The 23,778-nt window shown below is 42.5% G+C and overlaps 1 protein-coding gene across 1 annotated transcript; it reads right to left on the bottom strand.

Annotated features, from left to right (window-relative positions):
* Positions 1-1,378: 1,378 nt before the first annotated feature.
* Positions 1,379-21,935, bottom strand: LOC308162441 (desmoglein-2.1-like; the record flags this gene model as incomplete). Its single annotated transcript, XM_080536593.1, is given in 16 exon segments — positions 1,379-1,396; positions 6,930-7,706; positions 7,878-8,285; positions 8,408-8,538; positions 10,797-11,036; positions 11,450-11,671; positions 12,430-12,572; positions 12,711-13,046; positions 13,048-13,181; positions 14,968-15,153; positions 15,814-15,948; positions 16,693-16,856; positions 16,968-17,112; positions 17,235-17,393; positions 17,618-17,743; positions 21,802-21,935. Coding segments are annotated over 16 exon segments (3,366 nt in total). The 5' UTR covers positions 21,844-21,935.
* Between the last annotated feature and the right edge of the window lie 1,843 nt (positions 21,936-23,778).

Below are 23,778 nucleotides of genomic sequence, written 5' to 3'. Positions count from 1 at the left end.
CCAGCTATTGTTCCCTCCCATTACCTCCCTGTGAAAAAAGCCTGTTAATACTTTGAGGGTGGATTTTTCGGCTTGGTGATTTGGGGGGTATCAACATTCAAATATGCATGAGTTCTTCAACTTGTTTCAGATTTAAATCTATGACACATCATTTGAAAGCTTACAATCTACTCTTTCATAATCTGGAAAAAACTGAAAAATGCCGTTGCCAGACATGCTTTTTCATCAAACCCTGTCACATATTTGTTCATGTCTCCTAAAGCAGATGCCGCCAAAGGTACATACGTAACTGGTGAAAACAAAACAAGTTGTGAATGGAGATACTGCAGACACTGTAGTTAGGGTTAGGGGTTAGGGTTAGATGGATGTCCTATGGGAAAGTTTGGTCATTGTGCTGAAAAAACATGATATTGGGATATGTCATGGGATCTTGAACACAGTGTCAGAATATTGGTTTACCATCTCCCTGAAGCCGCCTGCGTGGCTACTAGCTGCCTGAGGCTAAAGGTGTCTCCTGAGTCCTGAGTAATGTTGGGCACGGCAGTGCAACACAATAGCCGCGTGACAAAATGCCTGCCTTAGTCACCCCACTGTTTGGTGGCTATGCCACATCGTGGAGTCAACCTTTAAGTCCCCATCTCTGTATTCTTTTAAAACATGCGATTGTGTGTTGTTTTTTCCACTCCGTTCACCATGTGTAAAAGCCCATCTAGAGATGAGTGTTGAGAATTGGTGTAAACTATAGACATTATTGTTCAACGCATCAGACTCATTAACTTATAAACGTGGCAATGTGTTTGTAGGCCTATCTGCCCCCATTAAAATACCCCATGAATGGATAAACATGATCATACGGAGCCCCCCTGGGGTCACATGGTAGAAAAAAAATATTTGATGTGTGAATCCGTTCCCTCGATTTAGTAAATCAGTTTTTCTACCATGTGACCCCAGGGGGGCTCCGTATGATCACATTCATGAACAGGCATCATTTATTTACAAAGTCTCCTGTAAGAACAAAAACTGGAGAAATAGGTCCTTAGTGGTTTGGTCATGATAAGGCAAGACAATCTAATTAGTTATATTTAATTATTTGAAAAGTATTGGCTGTTATGGGATAGGAGTTGGATTATAAGGTGAGGGGAGGGTTGTTATCATAACTTGGTGCTGCTGAACATGTGAAATCACAGGATGTCCACGATGAGATGAATGGCATCATCAGAAAGTCTGTTCATACATGCACAACCTTTTACCTTAAATTTTTGGCATTTAGCAGGCACCTTAATCCAAAGCGATTTACAACAAATACATGAGACTAAGTAAGTCAATAATCTATCCACCAGTCATAGCAGGAAAAAGATATCTGTGCTCAGGCCTGGGGTCATTGGCAGTCATTGTGCTAGAAGGAAGATTAACATAGAGACACAGAGTTACATTTTAGGAGCCATGATACACTATCTGGACAAAAGTATTGGGACACCCGAACATCACACCCATATGTGCTTGTTGAACTTCTCATTCCAAAACCATGGGCATTAGTATGGAGTTGGTCCTACATTTGCTGCTATAACAGCTTCCACTCTTCTGGGAAGACTTTCTACTAGAGTAGATTTTAGAATATGGTTGCAGGGATTTTCTCCCATTCTGCCACAAGAGCATTAATGAGGTCGGCCACTGATGTTGGGTCAGAAGGACTGACTCACAGTCGGCGGTCCAATTCATCCCAAAGGTGTTCGATGAGGTTGAGGTCAGAGCTCTGTGTGCAGGCCAGTCATGTTCTCCCAGACCAAACTCGGCAAACCATGTCATTATGGACCTCACTTTGTGTATGGGGGCATTGTCATGCTGAAATTGGAAAGGGCCTTCCCCAAACTGTTGCCACAAAGTTGGATCATACAATTCTCTAGAATCACATTGTATGCTGTAGCATTAAGATTTCCCTTCACTGGAACTAAAGGGCCTAGCCCAAACAATGAAAACAGCCCCAGACGATAATTGTGTCCCAATAATTTTTGTCCATATAGTGTATACATATGAAATATATATATATATATATATATATATATATATATATATATATATATATATACATTTAAGTACCCTCTTGCAGCTATAGAAAACATACAAAGGATTTTGTGAACTCACCACTAGAGCAAAACACACCAGCAAAAGAGAGACAGCTGGTAGATGAATCATTGCAGGGTTGTCACCTGTGGAACAAGACACTTCACCAGCACACCTGGAACAGAATAGCCCGGAGGAGATGGGAGGTGGAAAACAACTGATGGCTGCAAGTCCGCGTTGTTCCGCTCTGCTCTCGGTACAGCTGACCGTGCGTCTCGGATGAGTCAATGTTTACACTGAGGTTGAATTCCGTAGCGTTGAGCTGGGTGATTAAGAGCTAAACATGTAAACATGTCTAATTGCCAACCCGATGCTCCTACGATACATTCACACGTAGGAAAGACATCACTTCCAACATTCTCTTCTCCCTGAGCTCTCTCTTCATTCACTCCTCGGTCCACCTTCCCTCTCTTTTTCTATCCTCTCTAGGTCTTATATCTGCCCGCCCCTCTCTCTCTCTCTCTCTCTCTCTCTCTCTCTCTCTCTCTCTCTCTCTCTCTCTCTCTCTCTCTCTCTCTCTCTCTCTCTCTCTCTCTCTCTCTCTCTCTCTCTCTCTCTCTCTCTCTCTCTCTCTCTCTCTCTCTACCCCTCCCCCTTCTATTCCCTCCATAAAGATTGCACCTCCTGAGTGCAGGCGTATCAGCAGGAGTACGGTAGGGTGTGGTAGGTATAGTATATTGAAGATGTACCCTCAGGGCAGAAGAACTGCACCCAGAATGCTGGGTCCTCTGTGTCTCAGTTGGTAGAGCGTGATGTTAACAAGGCTAAGGTTGTGGGTTCGATTCCCGCCGGGACCATATATACTGAAAAATCTCAGGACTCAACTGCAATGTAAGTCGCTTTGGATAAAACAAGTCGGGAATGAGTCGTGTACATTGAATGGAATGTACTGGTGTCAACCTGCGGAGTATGGTAGTGGTCAGCGGAACTCCATCAGAATCTTCTCAGGGCCTGGTGCTGGAGGGGCAGGGACTGGTGTCCGGTGTCCCAGCTCAGGACACACTTAGCAGGGGGGGGGGGGGGGGGGGGGGGGTGTTGCAAAGTCTCACATGAGGGCTCAGTCCCGGGGCCCATACAGACGATCATACCTGGTTTATGGTAGGACATGCCCTGTCCTGACATTCGTCATTCCTCAGGCATTCATTGGAATTGACTGACTAACACTATAATTATATCTCACATTTAAATTATAGTTTATGAGACCATGATTCACTTAACACACACACACACACACACATGAATACATTTTGTTTAGTTTCACTAAGAGCAGGGATGGCTGGTTCGAATGTATTTGGGTTTTGACTGCAAGGTTTTATTTTAGTTTTGGCTTTACTTATAGTACAAATAGTAGAACAAATAGTAGTACAAGCTCGCCTTTTAGAAGCTCTGTTTTTGTTATGGTGTTTGATTTGAACAGTAATTTTTCAGTTTTATCCAGATTAAGAAAGTGCAGATTGTAAGCTTTCAAATGATGTGTCATGCATAGTTGAAGGACTTGACCAGGAGCCAGTGGAGGTGAATGAGGGTGGGGGTGATGTGCTGCCAGGGCTTGGTGTGGGTGAGGACCCTGGCAGCTGAGTTCTGCACATACTGGAGCCTGTCCAGGGCTTTGTTGGGAACCCCGAACAGGACTCCATTACAATAATCCAGACGGGAGGTGACGAAGCGGCTAAAATGATCACGAAACATCTGAAAATGAATGCTGTCAACGTGTTCAATTAAAGGAAAATTCACACTGCAGGCACCATTGAAATCTAATCATGGGAGCAATGGGTTGATTTTGTGTGTGTGTGTGTGTGTGTGTGTGTGTGTGTGTGTGTGCAATTGTCCTGTGTTTAATACACACACACACGCACACACACATTATCTACCTCTATTCTCCACTAATTCATGATACTTTTAAATCTCAATGTAAAAGGTTAATATGCATTTAATTTAAAAGGGAATGCATTTGTGATCGAAGTCATGCTTACACCAATCCCATATGATTGATATGATTGGTGTAAGCATGAGTTCTCTCACAAATCCATTCCCTTTTAAATCCATGTATGGGAGTGCACAGGTGCATTCTTTGTAAAGAAAAACTAGAGAATTGGGACACACCAATAGACAAATACGAAGACATGAGAAATAGCTGTACTGTGGTTGTAACATTAAAAATAATCTTTATTTTAGTGCACATTTAAAGGAAATCTTGACAATGTACATATGAAGTGAAAGTTCCAGAATTCCAATTTCCAGACTTTTGAAGATTGAAAGGGATTGCTAATGTAACTGAAATGCCTTTATTCAAATAAAATGTCCTTGCCTCGGAAGTGGTCTGTAGTACAGCATATGAAATATATATTTCGGACTTCAGCCTAAATAACTGAGAGCAATTGAATCTCCAGTTACATAACCAGCATTAAGATTTAAAAAATCAGCATTAAGATCAGTGCCACTGAAAATTGTGCATTGCAATCCAAAGAGAAGATATGTTTTAGGATTATGAACAGGCTTATGAAATCTGAGATCTTACTGCCATTTCAGTGTCATTTCCTGTGCAACACATTAGTTTCACATCTCAGCCAACTGGCAGCAGACAGACAATCCATTTAATTGAAACACAAAAAAAGAAGACAGGTTTCAGATATATCTATTTGCCAAAAATACATACCAGTGCATTCAAGAGTAAATAGATACACGACAAAACAATTATCCCCTGTTTCACTAACATAACAAGAAAAGTGGTAATAATTATTGTGGTAAAAAAGTGGTAATTACTCTTACCAAACAATGACGGATAACAATGACCATGGATAAACCAATCCAATGGAACCCAATAACAGAAAATACACTGCTGATCATGTGATGGACATGCACAATGTTCTATAAAAACATAAACATATCACAATAAACCATAAAAATAACAACAAAAATAACCAAACTCATTTTCAAGGAGACATACTGTAGTATGAAAGGGATACATTAATTCAACCCAGTAGCAATGACTATAAAATACTTTTTATACTACTTATGATTTCTGGAGGAGCACCAAACATTTTGTTTGAGAAATAGTGAAACAGAGAAACAGAGAAACAGTTCTCAGTTGATTTGGTGAATGGAAACCTTTGCAGACTGCCTAAAGTGACTAATGTCAGGTGGTTCTTAGTATGTTAGGGGTCTTAGTCTAGGATGTCAGGAAGAAGAGGGGCGGCCCCACATCCTGTACTCCCTACTCCTCCTAGTCTGCACAATCGGACCAGACAGGAGATTTTATAAAGTGCAGCATTCTCTCAGGCATGATCAACATACAAGTAATATTTGTATTTGTCTTTGTCTATTTGTCAAGTAATTAGTTCATTCAAATCAATGACAATTTGAAACAATTTAGTATTGTGCAAGGCCAAAAGAAAGTTTGAAGTGCTTTTCTAATTGAGGATATGATTAAAAAGGACTGCTCGAGTCAGAAATACACTGACACTGAGGTGTGTTCTGTGTGTACAGCCAACAGAATACTATGGTAATTGCTTAGGGGGACGGCCGTTGGCTGTGTTGCAAGATAGTTCCAGGGAAGAATTAGTTTGTGGTCACAAAGGGTAGAACACATTCCCATTAAATGAAAACAACCGTGCCATCTGAGAATTCTTTCACCACGGCACAGCCACTCCTCCTTGTAAAAGCCCTGCTCAACCAGCTTGGTTAGTTCAGGGTCAGTGGAGGTTTTATAGATAAAGACAAAGATGAGTACTGTGATGTCTCAGACAAACATCCAATTAAATATGCATTCTGAGGGCACCATGGAGGAGCGGGGGTGACTTGTGGGTGTGTGCTCCGGCACACCTCATTTGACCTTATATAGGCATGGCAAACTCTAAAGCAGCCAATATGACTATCAGTTGTTTTTTTGATTGTTCCATAGTGACATGAAACTAGTGCCTAATCTTCTAAAAAGTGAAAACAATACAATTTGTGTTGAAGAATCGTGTTGTTATTATTCAACATAAATGTACAGTACGGTAGATATAATTTATACAAAAGACAGAAGAAATACTATTTCCCAGATTTAAATAAAAATCAAATGTACATGTAGGTAAAAAATAGGTAGTATGTATGTGTGTGTACGGGTTAACAGAAACACAGTATATAAAAGTTTCTCCCACAAGCAACAGTCAGGATGTGTAGCAGAAGGTGAATTGCACATGCACACACATGCTGATATAACTATCCCCGCTAGCACCAGTGTGAGTGAGATTTTGATACGGTATGATTCCTGATGGGCAAGTTACCACATGAGGTTAGATAAAGGCGTCTGCTAAATGTCAAAAATTTCAAAATGTAAATGTAAGTTAGATTCTAAACCTGCGTGTCTAAACACATACTAACTCTAACTGGTCACCACTCTTCTCTCCTGCATTACCACCTTGCGCGTGGCAGCGACTGGTCCAGTGCTGGAGGAGGACCCGCTGAATCCCACAATGCCGCTCTGTGAGCCAGACAGGGCGCTCCTCTGCAGTGACCCCTGAGAGAGCCCTACCACTCCGCCCTGCACTACCCCCCCCCCCGCTACCCCCCTGCCCCTCCACCAACAGGACGGTCTGAGACCCTACGAGGCCCCCTCGCTGCAGGGAGCCCTGCTGGAGCCATGTCTGCCCCCCCTGCAGTACCTGCCCCCCCTGCAGAACCTGCCCCCCTTGCAATACCTGCCCCCCTTGTAATACCTGCCCCCCTTGCAGAACCTGCCCCCCCTGCAGTACCTGCCCCCCCTGCAATATCTGCCCCCCTTGCAGTACCTGCCCCCCTTGCAGAACCTGCCCCCCTTGCAGTACCTGCCCCCCTTGCAGTATCTGCCCCCCCTGCAGTATCTGCCCCCCCATCCCTATCTGTCCCGAGCCCACAGGTACCATCAGGTTCTGAGAGCCAGTGAAGTGCCCTCCACCCCCGCCCCCCCCCACCAGCACCATCCCCCCCTCCCTCCTGCCGAGAGTGGCCTGAGCCGGGATGCCAGACACCACCTGCTGGCCTTGCAGCACCAGGCCCTGAGCAGCTCCTGCCGGAGGCCCGTTGAGCACTACCATATTCTGCAGGTTGACACCAGAGGGCCTCTCTGCCAGCAGCACAGTGTTGTGAACCTGTGGCTCCATGACGTACTGCACTGGCTGCAGCACAGGGCTGGTGGTGTAGTACACAGGCTGCTGCTGCTGCACCAGGAAGGTCTGGCTTTGGGGTCTCAGTGTAGCCGGACGCTCCGACTCCGTCACCACAGTCCTCTCCACCTGGATCTTCGGGGCCGGGGGCCGGACTGACACAGAGCTGTTCACCACTGTCGTCATACTGCTGGCTGCTGTTGCCATGGAGACAGTGGGCATGGGCGGAGGAGGGGCAGAGACCCTTGTTGTCCTGACCTCCGTCCGAATCTCCTCACCTCGGCAGATCTCGGCCAGGGTCTTGAACTTTGGCCCCAGGTCGTTGAGGAACTGGAGGTCGTTGTCCGATTCCAGGAGGCTGCAGCAGCCCACCGAGCCCACAGGAGAGCCCTGGCCTTCGTAGTCATACACCAACAGACTGTCCTTCTGGACGTGGTTCTCCGCAGCACAGCTTGCCTTCTGGAAAACATTAAAACACAGACTTTATACGTGACTTTACTTCATACACTTACACTTTACTTCACATAAAGGACGGTGTGGTTTGTATTTTTGAGTCAATGAACTGTACAATGTTGAATTTGGACAGGGATTCGACTGTGGGTGGAGCTGTTAACTACTGTATCTCCTTACCTGCGAGTAGTACTCCCCCAGGTAGTCCTCTGACAGAGCGATGCCACCATAGATTCCTGCCTCTCTGCTTTCAAACTCAGAGTAGTAGGCCCCTCCATACTCTTGGCCACTCATCTCTGCCCCATTCATATATGCCCCATTCATGTCCATGCGCCTGTCTTCGGCTTGGTAGAATCCGCCACCCATTGTGGACGAGGAGTTTTGTAAAGCTTCTCCCATGAACCCTGCTCCCATGAACCCTCCTCCCACTGACCCTGCTACTATTGACCCTGGTCCCATCGACCCTGGTCCCATCGACCCTGGTCCTGGTCCCATCCCCATGGGCGGTGCTGCTGACACTTGACCCATGTTGCCCATTTTGACCATTGGTGCGTCTACTTGCATTGGTGTGTTCAGCAGAGGCACATCCTGTTAAAGGTTCAAAATGAAAGTGGTCACACAGACTGTTAGAAGGGGAAACATACAACCACAAACAATCATCTATAATGAATATGAAATTCCCAAAATTACATTTAATAGGTCTTTCTTACTGTGTTCTCGCCCTGTCCCTCTGTGTGGTAGGAGATGAGGTGGGCTTTGGTGTCAAAAGGCATCTCGGTGAAGCCCCCAGGCAGGGTCCCAGGCCCCCCACAGCGGCAGAACAGCAGAAGGAGAGGGATGACTAGAGGACACAACAAGGGGGGTTAGACTAAAAGTATGGGTGGGGCAGATACCCTGCCTTGAACAAGCACACATGGGGCCTATTCCATGTAGGGTGATTAAATCTGATCCAGGTTTAAATCAGATCCGGGTGCTAATTTCAGCTTGCGTTTGGTTCCATAAATGTGGCTCAAATAATTCGCTGCTTCCTACTGAGCAAACCTGGTAGCGAGCAGGTTTACAGGCTGGTTTAGGTAATACGTGCGTCAAAAATGTCTCGCAGGCGGCGGAAACTACATCCCGAACGACAGTTCCGTCAAGTGTCTTTTAGGAAATATTAGTTCCCACTTTTTACGAGATTGATAGATAGATAGTTTGATATTTTGAAAGTGTGATAGATAGATAGATAGTTTGATTGTGTGATAGATAGATAAATAGATAAATAGTGTAAAAAAATAATAAAATAGGTATGTCTATCAACTTGCATTGCTGTCATCACAGTGGTGTGTTTGGCGCAGGGGTTAAGGCAGCCAGCTAGAGGTCCGAAGGTCGCTGGTTCAATACTTCGAATTTAATGTTTTTTTGTTTTTTTACATTTAACCGAAGCCTTCATGCAAATCGATTTACAATATATATATACTGTATATATATATATATATATATATATATATATATATATATATATATATATATACGGTATATATATATATATATATATATATATATATATATATATATATATATATATATATATATATATATATATATCTGTCTAAGTGAATCATCTATCCATCAGTAATCATAAGAAAAAATAATCTATGCTAAATCCAGGGTCCAGTTAGAAGAACATAATTTACTACTCAGAAAGGCTTCAAACACCATTGTAATCGTGTCAGTTCTTGTACATTAGCCTACACCATCATTTTATAGCCTACATACTTTTTTAGATGAGATTTTAGATTAGATTCAGACAACAAAATGCAGTAAAAAGTGTGTCAGAAGGATTTGAACCACCGTCTTAAAATGACGAATTAAAACCATGGCAGCGGTAAATACCACTATGCCATCGTGGCAAAATGACTCTATGTAGCCTGCTACTGATATCACCACAGTAGTAAATATTCATTTATTAAAATATGAAAATATAACAATAACTGGGGCTAGTATGACCTATGCATTTAATCGGTCAGCAATTTCTTGCCAAACCTTTTCCCTCGCCTTGTTAATTGCGGCAGTATTGCACTTTTTTACATCTTATTTTACATCTTATTTTACATCTTATTTTTCGAAGTCGGACTGCTGCGCAATAAGTGGGACCGCTGCGCAGGCTAGTATCTTCATTTCGACAGTTCGACTCTTCTGGGCTCTTTATGTCTGTGTGCACGAGCCCATATCGAGGATTTCTAAACCGGTGTTCTGTGAACACTGATGACACAAGGCTGATCCTCGTTCGAGGAATCACTTGAGACTTGAATCCCAATTACGAGTTGCCTGAACGCGGCTTTTATTTTAATCGCCGATATACTAATCAACGTACGTGGAATACCCCCCAGGTGACAAACACATCTTCTACAACAGCATGTTTGGATACTGGATTCTGATTCCCTAGCAACAGTGGTAAATACCCCAACAACCTTCAGTTCAGCTCCAACCGCATTTCCACTATCAATGCGCCTCCCAATCAGTCTGATTAAGAACACTTGTGCTGACTTGTTTTTGTCTCAAAGGCAAGTGAATGTGGCCTACCGTACAATGCAATCGTTGATCTTGTTTATGGGACTATATTCTGTGGCGGAAGGATATATGTATTCTGAAACGATTAATGATTGTAAATGAATGAATTTAATGTTACAACTGTGTATTTTTTATATTATGCGGTAGCTTTTGTAGAAAAGCAATTGACCATTCGAGGGCGGGGGTTGTGGAGACATTTACCACTGGTACAGGGTTTTCCTACTCGGCTTCGCCTCGTGCCACAACCCTGTACCAGTGGTAAATGTCTCCACCACCCCCTTCCTCTCATGGAAAATCGCTTACTTTTACTTCGAATGTATGAATTAATGACATTGCTGTTTCCAAAGTAATTATGGTAATGACTTGACAAGTCAGAGACAGTTTGGGCAACGATGTTTGATGAGAGATTCTGTGGGAAATGTGCCTAAAAATGTCCTGCCTGGATTGGCCTGGGCATGTTGTCGTGGTTCACTTCAGTGCACTAGGAATGAGGATGGGCTATGGAGTTCTGCAGAAGCGTAATCCTAACCATGCTATCATACTCACGCAGTAGCATCAGCAGGCCCAGGAGGAGCAGGCCGATGCCTGCGGGTCCGAGTTCTGACCCTTTATTGCTGCCTTGGTTCCCTCGTGATCTGCACACTTCTCCGTCTTCACAGGTGCACACGTTCACCTTCAGCTTCTGCAGGTCTGGACATGACAGCCCCTGCTGGTCCCTGATCTCTACGGCAACCTCGTACGGGCCGGGCCACACGGACTCTTGAGATCTGAGGATAGCTGAGGTGTCTGCAAAACACATGTCACACAGGTCAAGGGTCACATACATCCTCGGGGTCAAAGGTCACACACACATCCTCAAGCTCAAAGGTCACACACACATCCTCGAGGTCAGAGGTCACACACACATCCTCAGGGTCAGAGGTCACACACATCCTCAGGGTCAGAGGTCATACACATTCTCAGGGTCAGAGGTCACAGACATCCTCAGGGTTAGCCATTTCTGTCCTGGGATTAGGAAGGCTCGACGTCTGATGACTTGAGTAGGTGCTATGCTAGGCTATGCTAGGTGCTATGCTAGGTGCTATGCTAGGCTATGCTAGGCTAATCAACCCTGTCACACATCGTAGCTGTTTGATGACAGCCAGTCAATGTCAGACTTACAACCCTCATTCGCTCAATAGGACCTCCATTGCCCTCACCGTTCAGATGCTCAACAACCCAGACTCCCTTGGTGCCCTCAGGGATGATGGTGAAGCTGAAAGGGGCTCCGTTGGGGTCTGCATCCTCATCCACAGCTGTCACATAGACCGCGTCGGTGGTCGTACACATGTTCTGAACTTTTTTGGTCAGGGTGGGGCAGTGGTCGTTGAAGTCCTCCACCTGGATGGCTATGGTTCCCGTGGCTGTGTGAGAGGGAATGTCTGCAGGCAGAGAAGGAGACAAAATAGACACTCAGGATATGGATGATGATGACAATGTCACCATAGAAACCTGCACTCATGTTTAGTATCAGAGATTGAGCATCCCCTGCTGGTGTGAAACAGTACTACACTACACCGCTAGATGAAGTGTTCCCCCCTCTGAAGAGCAGCACTATTCCAATTTGTGCTAAACGGGTATCTTGCAGCTAACGAGTGGTGAAAAACACTAACATAAACCTGGTATGTAAACAAATCTATCGTACTACTAATATACAGTGACGTCGTTAGGCCTGGGCGTACGGGTCTATAGCCCCGGATCCGTGAAAAAAACCCAAACAACAAGAAAAATCAACCCAAAACTCTGGACCCCATGGATTAGGAAATGGTAATTCATTAAAATAGAAAATAATAAAAAGCTTAAATAAACAATTAAATAACTGTGAAAATGAGGATAGTTTCATTGTCAGTCCTGAGCCAGACAGTTTCACAAACACAAATTAAGACCTGCATTAAATGCTTTTAAGACTAGGGAAGGCTTAATTAGAGATTGTCTAATTGACCCATAGCTCAGAGTCAAGCACAGTGGTTGTACATTCATGTGAGATAATCTTGTGCTGAAGATCAGGTTTGGGTGATTGAGGTCATGTCATTTAAGGGTTTAACTGCAATAGAGTGTGGCTAAATATTTGAACTTTAAGGTTAAACTTGCTAAGTTTGTTAGAGTTCAGTTGAACAGCTAACAGACTAAACTAGCCTACCTTGGGTCATGCAGAGTATCTTGGCGGTGTATGTCCCGTTCACCAGGAATGGGGACTCTCGATCTGGCAGCTTGTTGAGTTTAATATCTCCTGTCACTGGGTCCACTGATAACCAGTTGTCCGGATCAGAGCCCTTAGCATACCTATCAGTCACAATGGAGACGTCTGTTAATGCTTTGGCCAACATGTAGGCCTACACGTTGAAAATGTATATGTGTAAAATGTTCCAATGTGGGTACGTTTGTGTGCGTTTGTGTTTGTTACTATGTTTGCAGACAGACCTGACATTCTCTGCCGGCAGTCCTGTGTCTCCGTCTAAGGCTGGGTATTTGGCGATGACCTCATTGATTTTGACAGTCTTGCTGTCTTCTGAGATGGGGATGGCCTTGACCTTGGGGTCGAAGTGTGGGCCCTCTGGCTTGTTATTCACATTGATTTTGATTGGGTATGTTTTGTAGCCTGTGTAACTTGTTGTTCCTCCTGTTGTTCCTCCTGTTGTTCCTCCAGTTCCTCCTCCAGTTCCTCCTCCAGTTCCTCCTCCAGTTCCTCCACCACTACCACCACCACTTCCTCCTCCTCCTCCTCCTCCACCACCACCTCCTCCTCCTCCTCCCCCCCCCCCCTCCTCCTCCTCCTCCTCCTCCACTCCCTCCTCCACTCCCTCCCCCTGTTCCACCTCCGCCATGCGGCGGAGCCTTGTTTCTTACGATCAGTCCAAGATCAAGGTCTTTCACATCTTCATAATCAACAGCCTAAAGAAAGAACATGCAAGAAGGCAAAGGTAATCAGATCAATTGGCTACAATAAATGTAGGCATTAGTTCAGAGACAAAAACAAAAGGAAAAGAAAAGAAATTTGCAGTAATAACCAAGGTGGTAATTGTTTTGTGTATTTTATTTTGGTATTTATTTTGTTTGTGTGTATATGCATATATATATATATACAGTATATATATGTGTATTTTGTGCATGTGTGTATGGGTACAGCAGTGGAGGCTGGTGACTTCCAGAATTGAGGAGGCCAATTTTTTTCCGCTTGCTCGCTTCACTCGCGATGGAATGTTCCCTGTTCTTCTTATCTGTCTTTGTGCTGGACAAAGGCATAGATACTATTTGGAGTGTAAGCTACAATCAGAAAGTTCTGATTGATGGAATTCATTGTGCAGAGCTTAGCCTATGTGCCTGCCTGAAGAAATGACATTGCTGTAAGTCTATGAGCCTGCCTGATAATTAAGTTGAGAAATGACATTTGGATGTAATATAAATGCCCAGTGAACATGTGTAAAAGGCAGGAATTTGATAATTATGTGGTTAAAAAACAATTTAGTTTAGCCTACATTTTTCATTCTTCTTCTTCTACAGCTTCAACATGTAATCATCAATTTAATCAAGTTTAGCATATAAAAAAGATAAGTAACAGTTTCTTTATCAAATGTAGTTTTATTCAATATATTTAATATAAATAAATAAAAATGTTTAATGTTGTGAGGACAGTACTGGTTCCAGCTGGCTTCATCTGCTGAGAAACACAGACATGCAATGGAGTGGTATTACTACTGAGAACTAGTGGTGTAACACTGGTAGAGACATCTGATTAGTTCAACTCACCACTGGTTTAGCTGAGGGGCGGCATACTCTCTCCAGGACTCCATTTGATATGGAAGAATATTACATTGACTTGTAATAAAACGAAATCGACTACATTAAAAATAAAACTGTTCAATAAATCCTAAATGTTGTCTACCTATTAGATGTATAAATCGCGCCAGAATCTCGCTGATTTCCGAGGTCATTTTAAGCAAAAGTATTTGGCCAAATGAGCTATTATTTTCAGGGATAATAGCCATGGGTGTTCTAGACGTGTCCTGTAAAGGACAAGTTGATAGGACACTCGTAGACACTATGGAGTGTTTCTTTGACTGAAGTGACTGGCGAATTCTCAAAATGGCTTCATGTGATTGGACGAACAAAATGTCAATCATTCAGCCCTGGACTCATTTCTAATATTTATCCTGCAGAACAGCACTCATACACGCGTGTGGCGGAAAAAAGGTACTACAACGGAGGAGAGGCCTCCTGTTCCCACCCATTTTCAGTGATGGGCCAATCACATATTGCCATGAAAAAAATTGCATTACATTGACTTCTATGAGAAACCACTTTCCAACAGGAGGCCTGGACTTTTCGACAGGAGGCCTGGCCTCCTTCAATAGAAACGGATAGGGATTCTGGCCTGTAGGTGCTTTACAATTGCAATATTGGGTTTTAGCCATGGAAAATATTTATGAACAAAACGGAAATAATATTAATAAATAATATTAATATAAAACAATTTAAAATAATTTTTTTTGTTAAATAAATAAAAAATAAAAAATATAATTATTGCTTTTTAAAATCTCTCTCTCTTCTCTCAAATTATTGGGGAGGCCAGGCCTCCTCCACCTCTATGGAGGAGCCTCCACTGGGGTACAGTATGTGTGAGTGTATGACACGTAATATGTATGATGTATGATGTAATGTGTAGGAGATCCTGCCATACCTTATCCAGGATCAGGATGCCCTCGTTGGTCTCAGGATCTGTCTTGATGCTGAAGTAGCCTGCCTCGTTGCCCTTGACGATTTCGAACTGCGCCAACCAGTTATCAGTCTTCTCTACGTCCAAGTCCGATGCTTTGATCCTCATCACCTCCACGCCCTTTGCGTTCTCGTCTATACTGCCCTCGTACTGCAGAACCAAACACAGGTTATCAGCCACTGCATCAGTCTGTACTAGAGCCCCGATAAATATATAGGAGCACCGATATTGGCCTTTTACAGAATTATCTGTATCGGCACATATTCCTCACATAATACAACGATGATGCCATGTACACTAACAAGGTTCCAAGGGCCTTTGGAGGAAACAGCCGCACAACATCACGGAACCTCCACCATACTTAACAGTGGAGATCAGGTATTTTTCAGTAGCCATCCTTCTTTTTACGCCAAACCCAGCATGAGTGTTTCTTGCCAAAATGCTAATTTGACCATAGAATACGGCTCCAGTCAAAGTTCCAGTAGCGTTTAGCATACTCCTAACCCCAACCCTTCCAAAAAATGTGTTAACATGGAGGTGGTGTCTAATGGTAGTTTTGGAGACTTGATGACCACAAAATGCTACTATCCTCCGTAATTCTCCAACAGTTTCTTTATACTTTTTAAATTGCCCTAACGGTAGATATGGGCATTTGCAGGTGAGTAGTTGATAAATAAATAAGGGAATAGGCCTGTGTCACCTCATATTTATACCCCAGTGAAACAGGAAGTAATGGATTATTGCTTGAAAGTTCCTAAACACTCTGATCAACTTAAAGAAAAAGCAATAGGGGAAAGAGTATAGTCCTACCGTTTCTTTCTCCAGAGTGGGGAGGTTGTCATTCACATCCAGGATTGTGACTTTAACTGTGCCTGTGGCGGTGTTGCCCCCTGGTTGACCATTCAGGTCTGCACCTTTCACCACCAGCGTGTACGTGTCAGTCACCTAAAGAACAAATATGGTGAAAATAATCTTTGAGTGGGCTACAATGAGGGATGAGTACAAGCTCAGTAACAGAGGATTTTGTCAGTTGTCTTATTTGATAAATTTATTATGAGACAGGTACATACTGCCCCCCTGTGGTTGAATTCCAAAGCATGTACAACTTCAGATGAGATTTAAGAAACACTAACATAAGGGTTTATTTGATTCATATTAGCACCAAGTATGACATTATATTACTTTAATTTTATTTTTTTATTTAACCTTCATTTAACCAGATAGGTCAATTGAGAACCAATTCTCATTTGCAATGACGACCTGGACAACAGGCAAAACAGAGTCCATTTTAAAAACATCCTAACATAATACAACATCACAATATATACAGTATATAAAACGGCAGGGGGGAAGTTAATTTAAAAGCAGATGCTCAGAGATGATCAGAGACTATATCTAGTAATGAGTTTTTAAAAGAGGGTAAAGAGATGACGGTGTTGAGTTTTAGTGTCTTTTGCAACTCATTCCAGTCAGTAGGGGGCAGCACACTGGAAAGAGTGACGGCCAAAGGAGGTGCAGATTTTGGGGATGACGAGAGTGATGAATTTGCTGGAGCGTAGATTACGTATGATGGTGGAAATGTTCAGTAGTGAGTGAATGAACTGATACCAGTGGATCTGTTGCCTGGTGTGGAGTGAATTACTGTCAGTACCTCTCCGTCTAAAAGGAGAGAGGTTATTCTGTTCTTACTTCTCTGTCGAGCGAGGCCCGATTGACAAAGAGGTCTCCATTCCTGGCGATCTTGAACATAGCTTCTCCTGCTGGCTGCTGTTCAACAAGGGTGTAGGCGATCTGGGAGTTCTCATTTCCCTCCTCGTCCGCATCAGTCGCAATGATCTTCATGACAAACGTGTCTACAAGTACAGCAAAAGCATAACAATCAACACTGATCTCTATAGCAAAGCATATGCTTAGGGTCTCTAGATTATTGAAGTTGTAGATTGTTAAACAAAAAAAACACTTGCCTACTGGACTGAGTTCGTACACTGCTCCTGGTTTTATATCCCCAAACTTAGGAGGGTTGTCATTTTTATCCAGAACCTTGATCCGCAAATCAATGTTCTTCTCTGCTTCTTTGCCATTTGCCTTGTAATAGGCTTTACCTGACAGCTGAAGATGAAAAATATCAGGATCATAATCATCAGAATCCCCATAAATCTATCGTCTCAGTAATGTGTCATGATAAATAACCTAGTCTTGATGCCTGTAGCTGAGCTAGAAGTCCTACTTACATTGTACTGGGCAATAACCTCCCGATCCAGTAGACCAGTCACTTTCACATGGCCAGTGTCCTCGTTCACCACAAACAGGTTGAAGGGGTACTGGCTCGCCCCGATCCCCTCAAGGGAGTACAACACATTACCGTTCCCTTGATCAAAATCAGACCGGATCTGAAACACAGACAGAGGGAAGGCTGAGCAGACTTACTAACACACACTCACACTCACACTCACACTCACACTCACACTCACACACTCACACACTCACACACTCACACACACACACACACACACACACACACACACACACACACACACCCCTTGTGACCAACCTTTCTTTGCTCGAGTGCCATTTGAAAGTGACATGTGACAATGAACCATGAATAGTCTGTTACCTTGGCGATGTAGGCCCTCTTGGTGTAGTCCTGGTTCTCATTCAGCTTCTGTGGAGGAATGATCCATTCCCTCTTCTGTCTCCTTAGCCCAGCAGAGCTACGAGCCTCCACTACAGCCACTAAAACCTGCTTCCAAAATAAATAAATAAAATGCAGCATCAGTTACCATGATGGATCATGACACTGAGTTTTCTGGCGTTATCATATTTCTTAATCATGCAAGCAGTTTTCTGATGAATATTTCATTAGAGACATTTACTCCTAACACTTTAAACTTTTTTTTTTTAATACATAGTTTGTTTGCTGGGAATTTGTGTATGTTATGTAGGTTATATTACACTACATACGTAGGCTACGTTTCTGTTACATTGTGCCATCCGGTTGTATGGTATATCTCTACAATACATAAAGTCAATCTTTATGCCCAAAACATACTGTATACATAAGGTGGCCCTCTCTCAGTAGGGTCATTGATCATAAATACACTTTATACATAAACACCTCTTAAACCACCTTCTGGCCCTGCCATAATACTAACCAGGACGAACATTAAGAATCTAAAAGGTATATGTTAAACCTGTAAGGTCAGATTTCTGTTGAACTGTTAAAAGAACATGAGAGGGTGATGTAATTGTGTTTATTTTCTTGAATCATTTTCTATTCTAATCTGTGTCATATGTAAGATGAAAGCTCCCCAAGTTCACTCGCTATTTCTTTTTCTTTTCTTTTCTTTTCTTTTTTATTTGTTTGTTTTTGTTTTTGTTTTTGTTCTACTTTACTTAATATAAAAAAGAAAAAAGGACTTTGGTCATAGGAACTGAGTTGATATGATGATGTGATATGTTGAATGTAAAGACGAATGCTGAAACCAATGACCATTGACAATAAACATTTTTATCTAAAAGCTGTTTGTGTCACATAAGGGAATGAGGGTGAGAATTGTTTTATATGGAAAAGGCAAGGATAACTGTTGCACAATCATGACTTGAAATGAGAGTTCTCATGACAACAGCAACTGAAAAATGTATACACACAACATGTACAATGATTCTGATTGGGTATGTGGTAGCCACACACTGGGTGGAACTAGACTGGAGTCACCTCACCAGAAAGCCCTGGGACCATAGCCAGGTCTTCCCACACCCCAGTCTGTCATTATAGGCTCCTGACTCACCAGCAGATACTAGCCTATATTTTCAAAAGCGTAGCTCAAATGTGTTTGCTGTCATTCAGTTAAATATACCTCTTACATTACAAACCACCTTATTGCTATTAATTATTTGTTTCTAGTAAAGATGCCCTAGACTCTCATTGGCTTTCATCCAGTGATAGCATTGGCAAATTGCACCAACTAGGTTTGAACCCTGATGTCCTCTTACGCAAGCCCAACAAGCTACCTGAGGCTAGTTTGTCACTCTGTGGGCGGCATTGGGCTTTTAGAGCATTGGGCTTTTAGAGCACACATCGCACCTGTCTTAAAGTCCCTTCATTGTTTGCCTGTCAGTTTTAGAATAGATTTTAAGATCCTTTTATTGGTGTTCAAATCAGTAAATGACCTAGCGCCTGAATATCTGTCAGACATGCCTTTAAAGTGTGCCCCCTCTAGATCCCTCAGGTCCTCTGCCACTGGCCTCTTGTTGTTGTTCCCTGGGTGAGGACAAAGAACTACGGGGAGGCGGCATTTAGTGTCTATGGTCCTCGGCTCTGGAACAGAGGCCTCACCCTCCTCGCCCGCCTCGTACCTCGCCACTCCCTGTACATATATCTGTACCTATGGCTTGCACTATGCACTGTTGCACATCCTACTGTACATACTTTGCCCTGTCTGGACATATATCTGTAGATACCTGTGGCTTGCACTATGCACTATAGCATCTGGCTGGATCTGGCCGAATGCATTTCGTTGTCACTGTACTTGTACTATGCTAATGACAATTACATTGAATCTGAATCTGAATCTTAACAGCCTCCCAGGGTAGCATACCATTCTTTTAGTTTATTTTTTATTATGTTACTGTATTGTTGTTTATTTTATTTTTTTACTGTATTGTGTATTATAATTGAATTGTCGTATTTTCATTTTACTGTTAAGCACCTTGTATTGCATTTGTATTTGAAACATCCCATTTCAAAAACATATTTTCCCCCTCTGCTATAACCTTGGACTCTCAACACCTGAGTCACTACACTAACCCTGCCAGACATACTGCACTTTATAAATTGTAAATATTGACTATGTTCTTGTCTTGTGGTTATGTGTGTACATGTCCATGTGACAGTTATGTGCAATGTGTGTATGTTTTTTGACACTGCTGTATTGAGCTTTTCCACCTGTACCGAAAACAAATTCCACCGACCTAGGTCGTGTGGTCATTAAACGATTCATTCATTCATGAAAGGCTCTATATAAATACAGTTTGACACCCTCTTTTTTTCTGAATTGCCACTTGCCTCCTCCTCAGTCCTCCAATATCAAAGACAACACTATTTAATGTAAGTTAAATCTATGAAATGGACTCAAACCTGCACCAGACCATGACTTTGAAAAACATGTTGAAGATTGAGATGGCAGGCGTTTCCATTATTTATGGTATAACTAATCTTGTATTTTGTGTGGATCACTCACCTGTCAATAACTGATATGACCTAAACAAAAGAAGTGTCATGACCGTGAAAGCAGGGACAACAGGTCCTCCTGGGGACCTTCCCAACAACTCAAGTTGTTGTCAAGTACACAAAATAGCCTTCAGGCTTTAAGAGTTAAGAGGGAGTTAGTGGCTAAACTGTCAAGGAGTGTGTGCCAGTGGATGGGCATGTGGAAAACATCTTATTTGTCAGGAGAGGTTAAAGACAGCTAAAGTGTGCTTACCAAAAGCCCTGTGAAAGGAGTGACCAACCATATCAATATCATTCTGTGACCAACATGCTTTTTCAGATTAGGAGGAATTCTAGGGGTGTTGTTAAACATTGTTTCATAGCCAGTAGCAGTCATTTGAAAGGCTCAACACAAATGCAACACACAACCACTTCTTCTCATCTGCATATCGTGAGTTTAGAATGATAAGGTTCTATCTCCGTTTAGAATGAGAAGGTTCTATCTCCGTTTAGAATGAGAAGGTTCTATCTCCGTTTAGAATGATAAGGTTCTATCTCCGTTTAGAATGATACGGTTCTATCTCCGTTTAGAATGATAAGGTTCTCCGTTTAGAATGATAAGGTTCTATCTCCGTTTAGAATGATAAGGTTCTATCTCCGTTTAGAATGATAAGGTTCTATCTCCGTTTAGGGCAGTTCAGAGATATTGAGCGTCAACGTTTTTACATTCCATTATGTTTTGTGAGATGGAACCTTTGTATTTAATTACTAACTCAAAAATGTCAACATTTTTAAAATAACACCACACAGGCATTAATAAACACCTAATGGATCAGATTATGTAAAAAAACTCAATTTTGACCAAAATGGAGATAGAACCTTATAATTCTAACGTCACGATATGACACAAATTAAATGTTTTAAACAGGACAGGTGGGCCAAGAACTGTGGCTATAAAGCTATACAAACACAAAACGTGAGCGGATTATTGGATGTCTCCCTGAAGGGTCAGAATGCCCTGTAGTTACGCTTGAACAGCGGCGTAAACAACGCGATTTAGCATTAAACCCTATTCATCCATGTCAGTCCATCATTGTCTGTCCTAAATGGCTTCAAAGCCTTATTCAGGGTATATACAGGAATCGTGAGGTTATTTTCAATACCTTTCTAAGACTTTTTAAAGACCTTGTCAATATTTTTCCAGACCTCACCGCCACTTCGAGCTGTAGCCTAAGTCATCTTTGTTTTTTAATAAAACTAATAAATTCACGAACTTTTACTAAAGGTTTTTAGGACTCAAACTCTTTGGACAGAGTCTAGTTCAGAAAAATACCTACAAAATTCAAGACCTCATAAAATCGTGATAAGACTTTTTAATACGTATTAAGGGTCTTGATTTTCCCAAAATTGATTTATCAACTTTTAATACTTTTCAAGACACCGCGGAAACCCTGTTATTATTACAATAAACCTCACATCCCAACCGAACATCTAACATGGGAACAACGATGGGCCCGTGACTGATCAGCACACTGAATTGCGAACGAGTTCAAAATTGGTCTAAGTTAAGTTTCCTCTGATAACCTTACCGTGAGCGTTAGAAGCAAAAGGCCAGTGGAAACCCGATTCATGACCGGGAGAGCGTTCCAATATCCAATAATACACCTGAACGATGATCCAACCTGTGGCTTTATGACAACAGACACCACGAGTGAAGGAGTGTTCCGACTGCTGAATGAGTTTGTTGTAACAGAAGGAGGAGGTGGTGCCTGTTCTAAACAGTGTCTCATGCAGCCACTCATCCACACCCTCACCTGGGGTACAAGAGAAAGTGTGTGTGTGTGTGTGTGTGTGTGTGTGTGTGTGTGTGTGTGTGTGTGTGTGTGTGTGTGTGTGTGTGTATGTGTGTGTGTGTGTGTGTGTGTGTGTGTGTGTGTGTGTGTGTGTGTGTGTGTGTGTGTGTGTGTGTGCTGCATCACTCTGGTAAAGGTTGTAGCCTACTGTTGAAATGCATTGTCTGTTTCAACAAGTTATATCATGAAATGATACCGGTCCATGCAAGGCCTTGGATTATCTTCTTATATTGGTCATGTTTTCAGAGACTATGTGTTCCGGATGATGTATGTGAGCTTGCTGGTTGAAGTGTCACACGTACACACTAAGGTAGTTAGTAATAATAAATAATAATAATACATTTTATTTATGGCTATACCTATTTATAAGGTTCCTCAAGGACACCTTACGAGACAGTTTAAAACCACATCAAAGATCAAAACCAAGTAAGCCATTGTGAAAAGGTGTACTGTCACTGTAGTGACAGTAAATCATGCTGGAGTTATGAGTACACTGTTCTGCGCTGTTGGTGGAGATGGGAGATGATAAGAGCACTGTTTCCTTCTCCTCGGGCGAACTGTCTGGTGCACAGAGGCATTGATAAACCAGACTGAACAGCTACATGTCACCGCATACACACTACAGCTCCTGGGCATACAGTTGAAGCCGGAGGTTTACAAACACCATAGCCAAATACATTTAAACTCAGTTTTTCACAATTTCTGAGATAAAATCCTAGTAAACATTCCCTGTCTTAGGTCAGTTTGGATCACTACTTTATTTTAAGAATGTGAAATGTCTGAATAATAGTAGAGAGAATTGTTTATTTCATCATATTCCCAGTGGGTCAGAAGTTTACATACACTTTGCCTTTAAATTATTTAACTTGGGTCAAACATTTCGGGTAGCCTTCCACAAGCTTCCCACAATAAGTTGGGTTTGGCCCATTCCTCCTGACAGAACTCGTGTAACTGAGGCAGGTTTGTACGCCTCCTTGCTCGCACACACTTTTTTTAGTTCTACCCACACATTTTCTATAGGATTGAGGTCAGGGTTTTGTGATGGCCACTTTGACTTAGTTGTCCATAAGCCATTTTTTGCCACAACTTTAAAAGTATTCTTGGGGTCATTTTCCATTTAGAAGACCCATTTGCGACCAAGCTTTAACTCCCTGGCTGATGTCTTGAAATGTTGCTTCATTATATCCACATACTTTTCTTTTCTCATGATGCCATCTAATTTGTGAAGTGTACCAGTGTCTCCTGCAGCAAAACACCCCCACAACATGATGCTGCCACCCCCGTGCTTCACGGTTGGGATGGTGTTCATTGGCTTGCAAGCCTCTCCCTTTGTCCTCCAAACATCACAATGGTCATTATGGCCAAACAGTTACATTTTTGGTTCATCAGACCATGTGCAGTTGGAAACAGTAGTCTTTTTTATGGTGGTTTTGTAGCAGTGGCTTCTTCCTTGCTGAGCGGCCTTTCAGGTTATGTCGATATAGGACTTGTTTTTACTGTGGATAGACTCTTTGTACCTGTTTCCTCCAGCATCTTCACATGGTCCTTTGCTGCTGCTCTGGGATTGTTTTGCACTTCTTGCCCCAAAGTATGTTCATCTCTAGGAGACGGAACGTGTCTGACAGCTATGTGGTCCCATGGTGTTTACTTGCGTACTATTGTTTGGACAGATAAACATGGTACCTTGAGGTGTTTGGAAATTGCTCCATTGGA

This window comes from Nansenia antarctica (genome assembly GCF_963989245.1).
Source record: "Nansenia antarctica genome assembly, chromosome: 7".
In the NCBI taxonomy this organism is placed as follows: domain Eukaryota; kingdom Metazoa; phylum Chordata; class Actinopteri; order Argentiniformes; family Microstomatidae; genus Nansenia; species Nansenia antarctica.
This window is presented reverse-complemented; position numbering and strand designations above follow the sequence as displayed.